The sequence below is a fragment of the Phaethon lepturus genome, unplaced genomic scaffold (assembly GCF_000687285.1).
Source record: "Phaethon lepturus isolate BGI_N335 unplaced genomic scaffold, ASM68728v1 scaffold25882, whole genome shotgun sequence".
NCBI classification, from domain to species: domain Eukaryota; kingdom Metazoa; phylum Chordata; class Aves; order Phaethontiformes; family Phaethontidae; genus Phaethon; species Phaethon lepturus.
Genome location: NW_010524450.1, coordinates 17398 through 25654, shown reverse-complemented (window position 1 = coordinate 25654; position 8257 = coordinate 17398). Strand labels below are relative to the sequence as shown.

General features: G+C 54.2%; 1 protein-coding gene across 1 annotated transcript in view; it reads left to right on the top strand.

Annotated features, from left to right (window-relative positions):
- Positions 1-299: 299 nt before the first annotated feature.
- ZNF512B (zinc finger protein 512B) overlaps positions 300-8257 on the top strand; it is a gene marked incomplete at its 3' end in the record, with an annotated part of 22997 nt that continues 15039 nt past the window's right edge. Inside the window, exons 1-6 of the mRNA XM_010282465.1 lie at positions 300-667; positions 3668-3747; positions 4537-4665; positions 4996-5168; positions 5333-5586; positions 6357-6428. Coding sequence (XP_010280767.1) covers positions 547-667; positions 3668-3747; positions 4537-4665; positions 4996-5168; positions 5333-5586; positions 6357-6428 — 829 coding nt within the window. The remainder of the gene's footprint in view (positions 668-3667; positions 3748-4536; positions 4666-4995; positions 5169-5332; positions 5587-6356; positions 6429-8257) is intronic.

The window sequence follows — 8257 nt, the reverse complement described above, 5'->3', positions numbered from 1 at the left end:
TGCTTCCGTTGGGAGTGAGATTGGGCCTTCTGCGATAATTCCTGATATTCATAATTTATAGAGAAGCCAAATTGAATTATTAATACGGAAAATTCAGATAACATTAACAATTCTCAGTTTATAACAGTTTCCCATTAATAAGGAAAATTGGAAATTTATCACTACATCTGTTCATTAAAACTCACTATTTTCTTTTTCTTTTGGTGTTTTAAATGAAAGCAGAGAAATAAACGAAGAGGAAAAGCCATTTATTCGCTATTTCTCTGGGCAAAGTCAGCCAATAATTTTTAATAAAGTCTTTGCCATTATACATGGAGGGGAAACCAGCCTGTAATGAAAGCAGCTTCTCAGACATGGCTGTGGCATTGCTCGGCCGTAGAACAAATAACTCGGAAACACACCCCGTTTCTTCTCTTTGTGGGAACCTTTAAGCTGCATGGTAGTTTTCTAATTTCCCTCCCTCCCCAGCAGCTCTCCTTGCTTTCAGCATGTGTTGCTCCTGGCTCCAAGGAGTGAATTTTAACGCCTCCCCTGCTTCTTTCAGAGATGGCGGATTCCTATGCCTGTAAAGGTGGAAGGAAAACTGCAGGCTCTAACAAACCCGCTGCCAGCAAAGAAAGCAGGACAGAGACGAGGATAAACCCGCCAGCAGAGCTGCCCAAGCTCGGTAAGGAACAGTTTTTTAATTTTCATGGGGGTGGATGGGGCACAGAGGATAAGCCCAGGAGCAGGGATGGGGGGGGCAGCTGCCAAAACGAGGGTTGCAAGTGCATCAGGTCTCAGCACGCCTCTGCTCCTCACTTTGACCCACCGGCGTGGGCCGTGCTGGGCCAAAAAAGCCCCAGGCCCTCGGAGCTGCAGAGAGCTGGTCCCTGGGAATGGGAGGGGAGGGATGGAGACGGCCTCTCCCTTTCGCGGGGCATGCATCTGGCTTAACGAGATGGGTGTCCTGCCGCCTATTTATCGTGTTGGTAGCTAAGCGTTACATCAAAGGATGGAAAGGCTTAAATGAGTTCAGACCATCTGCTGTTCCCGTGTCGCAGCCCCCGGGATGGAGGCTTGCGAGCGTACGAGCCCCAGGGGACCCGCTGGCTAAGGGCTGTCACTCTGATGGATAGCCGATTTCTCTATCCAGGAATCTCCAGCCCCAGGGAGATTTTTCTCCTGTCTGCTTATGCTGGGCAGATCCCCTCTGCGGGCACGGAGAGGCTTCTGCTGTCTTTACCCTGGCAGCCCTGGACGCTGCGGGTTGCCTGAACGCAGAATGAGGGTTAGACCCCAGAGATGTATCTCAGACCAGACACCCAAAATTGGTGGCCTCACGGGAAACAGCTGTGCCCTAAGTGTTTCTCAAATGCCACTCTTCCCTTGGGGCGGTTGAAGCTGTAATTGCTGGCAGAGGGTGTAACTTATTGCTAGGGGGAATGAACTCCAGCTGCCTGCGGTGTGAACATATCTGTGTATAGGAGAGCATTTTTCCCTGCACCACATCTTATCAGCACCTTTAAAAGTAGAAAAGTGCTCCCTCCCCCGCCTTTTTTTTTAGCCTTTCCTTCTGGTTTAGGTGGACTGAAAAAGCGATGAGGTGGAGTGAAGGACACTTCGTGATGAAGCTATTGGGACTTCCAGCTAGGAAGCTAGGAAAGTGCTGGAAATGTTTGCTTGGGGTGAATTAGGCTTGATGTGGACTGAGGAGACAGGGAACTCCCTGCAGTCGCTTTGCTGGCCCCCTCTGATGCAGCAGCCTGCTTGGTGCAGGGAGCATCCTTTCCAAGCCAGGTCTTGGTCCAGAGAAGCCTCGAGTTCGTCGACAAGCCACCCCCCTTTCTAAAGAGCGTGCTGTTCCCACCCGGCTGACTTGGCACACGGCTGTGGTGACCTGCTGCAAGGGCGTGTGGCCACAGTGCCAGCCATGACACTGAGCACTGCCAGGTTCGTGTCTTCTGCAAGCGTCTAGAAAGTCCAGGGTTTAGTGTGGGAGTGGGATGTAGGAAGAGGAGACGTGTTTTCTGCTCCTCCCATCCCTGTCCTCACTGTCCCCAGCCAGCAGCTGGTCAATGAGGGCATTGAGGGGTGACTGGACTGGGTGCTCTTGTGCACTGGTTTGTCATAAAACGTCCCTGAAAGTTCTGAAACTTGTGCAAGTTGTGAAAAGGAGAGGCGAGCTGTCACTGAGCATCTGTGCAAGCCGCAGCCCCGGACGTACCTGGCTCCCAGGGAGAGCTGTCTGGAAGGACGAGGGTGTGCTGCTGTGGGATATTTTGAATTTGGAATACTTTGAAGAGTTTGTGAAAGAAAACAGGGAGCGCAATCAGCAGGTAATGGCAGTCTTGTGAGCTTTTGCTGCAAAACCTGTATAATTTGGTGTTTTTTCCTAAACTCCCAGTTCACGCAGTCCCGTGATGTGCAAGAAACGTAGCTCCGTTTCATGTGCAGGTTGAGGCTCTCGCTTCCACGAGCATGGAGGAAGACCCTGAGTGCATGGTCTAAGAGCAGTGGAGAAAATACAAAGTGCAGAGGGCAGCTGCGGTGCACAAACGTCCTTCACGGGCACTACAAGGGTTTTGAATGAAGCCTGCACAGTTGCTCCAGAACTAGCACGGTTTGGGGCCAAGCTTGCAAAACCCTCCCCTCTCCTTCGGGGCATGAGCCGTTTTGGAGCAGGAGCCAGGCAGGTAGGAGTCCAAACCGGACAGGATGTTTTCGGGACAGCTTAGAGGCCGCTTTGCAGGGCGGGCAGGTAATTGGCTTTTTAGGGACTTTTTCTTATAGTCCATAAGGGTCACCACCTCCTGCAGACAAGGCCTTCTGGGCTAGTAAGTGACACCAGGGACTTTGCTGCCATTGTGAGCTGAAGTATCTGGTCTGGCGCTCGGCAGTTTAACGTGCTTGTGTTTGGCGTGCGCAAATGCGACACTGGAGTTGTAGTCTTCGTAGTCTCCCCTGGTTGCGCTTTCTGGTTGAACTGGGCACGTTTCTGCCCCACTGGCATTTAGCCCGTGCTCAGGATGCCGCAAGAGTCTGCTCCGAGCACACACAGAGCCATGAACCCTTGCGAAGGTGTTTCCATGGCTTCTCCTCCACACCTGAGCCCCCCAAGCGCTGCCTTGCCCTGTCCTTGCCCCCTGGCCATCCCCACCCCTGCGGCTCCCTGTGTGCTTGTCACATCCCCTGGGCCAGTGTCCTTCTCCAGCCCTGGGGCTTCTCGGCCACACCGGCCATGCAAAGGGGGTGGAGGATTTCTGTCCTCAACAGCTTACCCAGGGCCCCGCACCCCTGCCTATGTGCAGATTTATTTTGCTAAGTGGTGTAGTTGAAGGATTTCTTCCAACCCAAATGGAAGGATGGTTTTCCAAAGCAAGCCCCAGCTGTACTGAAACTGCCGTGTGTAAATGAAGGAGGAGGGGTCGGCAAACCCCAGGAGAAGCAGCCGTTGCCTATGCAGGCATCGGCAGGGGTAGGGACTGTGCACTGAAGTGGAGGGAAGCTGGCATTCCCTTCCAAAGGGGAATCTCTGTCCTTGCCAGGGCCAGGGCACAGCAGCCCAGAGCCAAGGCAGACCCCATGAGGAGCAAGGGAGCCGGCCAGGCAGCAGGATTGCCGGGATGGTGGCTCCTCCAGCACGGCTGGCCGGACAGCGGGAGACGTGTGCTGCATCTGTTTGCAGGAAATGCAACCAGTGACAAAACCGAAGGCAGGAAGAAAGGACGACCCAAGGCCGAGAACCAGGCGCTGAAAGACATCCCCGTAAGATCCCACGTGCTCTGATCCCTGATGCCCTCCCTACCTCGCTCCCTCTGACTTGCCCTTCGCGTCTTGCTGCGCTGTGCGCTCCAGCCAGCCTCGCTCAGGATTAAACCTGCCTTCCCAGTGGTTTAATCTTCAGAGCAGCCTTGTCTTGGAGTCGGCAAGATCTTGGCCCCTAAATCCCCTCCATGCCAGCACCCAGCATCCTCCAAAACTCTGGTGGGGAGCAGTAACCCTCCTCCAGCCTGCCCTTCCTGGGGCCATTCCCAGATGAACTGGATTCTCTCTCAGACACATCAGGTTTGCCTAATGAGCCGGCAGCACTGGCAAGGGGGTGATTTATTCCCCGCAGAGTTGTGCTGTTTAATTCCAGCATGGTAGCGTGGACAACACACAGAGCAGTTTGTCGTGAAAGCATGGGCACGGGGTGATTTACTGACTGGATGAAATGTGGAGTGGTTAAATCACCCGGGTGACTTCTGGCCTGATTTATTCCCCAGCCTGCCCAGGAGCGTGTGTGCGCTCTGGGAGGCATGGTAAGTTAAATTCTCAGGAGGAGCCATTAGCTTGTAGAGCCTGCAGCTCCATCCCAGCACCCCTCACTGGAGGGAGCACCACTGCACTGAAACACAGCCCTGGGGTCTACTTTGCAGCTGCACAGTGGGAAGGGGTGGACAGGAACGATTGGAGGTCCCTTGTGCCCCCTCCGGCCCCCTCGGGATAAACCTGCACGCACCCAGCACGCGGTGCTCTTTGTTCAGCTGTGTCTCTCATCTCTCCTGTTCCCAGCTCCCCCTGATGAACCAGTGGAAGGATGAATTCAAAGCCCACTCCAGGGTGAAATGTCCCAATTCAGGCTGCTGGCTGGAGTTCCCCAGCATTTATGGCTTGAAGTACCACTATCAGCGCTGCCAGGGGGTAAGAGACCGGAGGGCTGTGTGTCCTTTCCAGTGGCCAGCTCTTCCACTGCCATCTACAGGGTAAAGCCCCTCTCAGGTCTTGAATCCCAGGAAAAATGTGAGATTAAAATGGGAAGGGCAGAGGTGGGCCAGGGGCAGCTTGTGAGGTGTGTATGAGAGGGACTGGGGTCCCTCCAGCTCAGTGTGAGGTCTGGCCTGGGGGGCATCATGGACCGTTGGTAACCACGGAGGGGCAGAAGAGTATTACACACGATTTGTGTTTGTGCCTGTGTCAGAAAAAGCCTATCCCTTTTGTGATCTAACATCCATGCCTGCCTGCTCTGCACAGGGTGCTATCTCAGAGAAGCTGACCTATTCGTGCTCGTACTGCGAAGCTGCCTTCACCTCCAAAACCCAGCTAGAAAAGCATCGGCTCTGGAATCACTTGGACCGGCCAGTGCCAACCAGCAAAGCAGAAAACAAAGTGCCGAAGGCCATTGGGAAGAGTAGTGGCAAGAAAAGGTACCAGGCTGTGGCTGGGCTGCGTGGTGGTGGCATAGGGACGGCTGGGAGAAGGGGAGTGTGCCCACCTCCATTCCCATGATCTGGGCTGGCAAGGGGGGAGAGGTGTCAGGACGTTTCTCTAACAACCCCTCTTTAAACAAGCCCTCTGTGCTTTGCCCTAGAGCTGCTGAGAGTTCAGCTTGCCCCACCATCCATCCCAAACAGGCAAAGACGGAAAAAGCCGTGGCCCAGGACCACGCTGAGAATGGCGAGTGCCTGGCAGAGAGCCGGGAGAGCAAGGAGTTTCAGATCGCAGCAGCGGAGGCAATGGCAGCCGCCACCCCCACGGCGAAGTCCTCGAGTGGCAAGGATGTGGTGCAGCAGGGGGGCAGCCAGGCCTCACTGCAGGAGGAAGACCCCGAGAGGATGAAGCACAGTAAGATTAGAGCCTGGGGCTACGCTGGTTCAGGAGCCCAGAGAGGAATGTCCTGCGGGAAGGGAAGGGGCTCTGCTGCCAGTGTCTCTCTGAATGTATCCAAGCCTTTTTCCAACATCCTGATAGTTTGCCCCCCTGGTTACCTGCAACAGTGAGTTCCACTGAGAGTTAAAACCAGGTTGCAGCTGTGCTAGAGGTATTTCTGTAGGACCTATAGGTTTGGCAATGGATTGAATTTCCTGCAGCATAACAAGCTGCCATGTCAGTCTGTCTGTCCTCACCGAGTGTGGCAGTTTAAACCAGTGTGCATCTGTTTTTTTAAGGAAAACACAAAAAATGTCTGAGAGGCTCACTCCATTACCACTGCGGGGCTGGCAGGCAGGGCCACGGTTGTCCCCATCAAGGCATGGATGGGTTTACACTGCTTGCAGCTCCAAAGTGAACCACCACCAGCCACCTTAGCTGCTGCGGCTGTCGAAACCATGCGGCTTTTGGAGCTAGGCAGAGCCATGACTTCCACTGTTTGAACTGGCCTTGGATAGCATTATTTTTCCTGCTTTTGTGGGGTGGGAAGCAGCGTCCTGTTACTGTCTGGTGGGGTGGCTGCTTCATTCAACAGCCCTATATTTCACAGGGCTAAAGGCCTCCCCAAGGCAATCCACTCCTGACATGGAGTGTGTGCCCCCCACCTTGCCTTAGGACTGCTGAAACCCCCCAGCAGTACAGTTATTTGACCAAATCTCTCTCTCTGTTTCTCTCTTTTGAGTCAGGAAGGAAACAGAAAACTCCTAAGAAATTTACGGGGGAGCAGCCATCCATCTCGGGGACATTTGGACTGAAAGGTAATACAGGGATTTCTCTGGTCAGCTGTAGGGTTGTAGCTTCTCCCTCGGGAGTTTCAGGGAAGCCCCTTCCCCAAGAGCCCCCTCTGTGGTGGAGGTACATGACAGCCACCCCGAGCCTGGGGCTATCATGCTGGAGGAACTGGTGCAGGGTGTCCTGAAGTGAATGAAAGGCAGCAGCAGAGCTGGCACTGATAACTCCCTGCCTGCTCTGCTTGGGACCCTGTTGCTGGGAAATGAGGGAAGAGAGGAAAGGATCCGGGTATGTCCAGCTGTAACACGAGAGTAACGAGCTGCTCATACAAGCAAGACACGAGAAACATCATCTATCATCCCACCATCCTGGGATGTCACAGGATTTCCAACGGCCTCAAGAAGGGTTTCTGCTGCGTAGAAAGGCTGGGTGACGCATCCATCCCTCAGACATTGTCTCCAATGCTGGTCGCCCACATTCAACAAAATGAATTCAAGGGGGAAGAGACATGTTGCTGGGGTGTTTTCTGAGAGGAGGCTCAGAAGTTGGCTGCTTCAGCCTGATAAAGCAAAAGTGAGTGGTACTTGGGGCTGTGCTCCATAAATACACCCAGCTGAGTACAAAGGAGGGAGGAAACCTGGAGCATCCCTGGCATGAGAGCAACTGGATTTGGACTGGCTGTGAAATTTGTCCAACCCAGGAAATAAAAAGCAGGTTTCCAGGCACTGCAGGAGGCAGCATCTTCCAGTACAAGAGGCACTCAGGGGAGCGGCACTAATGGCTTTGAAGGAATTAAAACACTTAGCGAAGAGCAGGCTGGATGTGGTCTCTGCAATTTCTTGTCCCCTGGCTCCTGGGAAGTCTGAGGTTGTCTCCCTTCCCCACAGAGGCACTGCCATAGGCTGAAACATCTGCTGCGGGTTCCTTGAGAATAAGCTGGTCCTCCCAGTGACCCGCTGCCTCAAATAGAGAGTGACGATTGGGCAGGCGTTTGCCTACATGCCCCAGGTTCAACATAGCAGTTTGCTCCCCAAAGACCAGGCTGCCACCAGCCTGTCGTGGGTTGCTGTCTCCATTCAGACCCTGGGTTTGCAAGAGTTGTGACTCACAAGTTCAGGGGAATGTAGACCCTCGTGGGGCAGGTGTGGATCTGACCCTGGCAGACACAGTGCTGAAATACACATGTTTTTTTGGGGGGTGGACCTAGGGAAGAGCCCCGCTCCGCTCTTTGCTAGCCTTTCCAAAGCATCATTTGCAAGTTGTGTCTTCCATTTCTTACATCGGTCCAGGAGCTGCCGAGGAATTCTGCGCAGCAGAGGGGGATCGGGCAGCACTGCCACTGCCAGCGTGCCCTCAGCATGTGCTGACCCTCCTCCTGCTCGTTAGCCCCGCTTGGTGCAGGGAGGATGCTTCAGTGGCAGTGATGCCTTTGGCAGGCTGAATGGGAAGCACACGCTTTGCCTGTGCAGTCGTGCGGGGACAAGGCGGGAGCGTGGATGCGCTCGGGAGTAGCTGGCTGAGAGCCTGGCACTCTGCCTGCACGGAGAGTCCTGCCTTTGGGTTCCTCTCGGCTTTGCAGGCAGGCTTGGTGACAGTCGCCAACAACCCAGGGGGGCTGCGCCGGGTTTCCTGTTCCCTGTGTGCCTGTCGCCTGCTCACCCCTCCTCTCCTTCTGTTTCTTCCTGACCCTTCCCAGCACTCAGTGGGACTGGGAGAGACCTATGTTTATTGTGACAGTTGTGTACCGATCCAGGGACAAAAGGTCCTGCGGGATCTGGTGTGAGAGCCTAGGGTTTGCCCTGTTTTCTAAGAGGGACCCCGGTTCCTTGGTGTAAGCAGTTAGACAGCAGTTAGA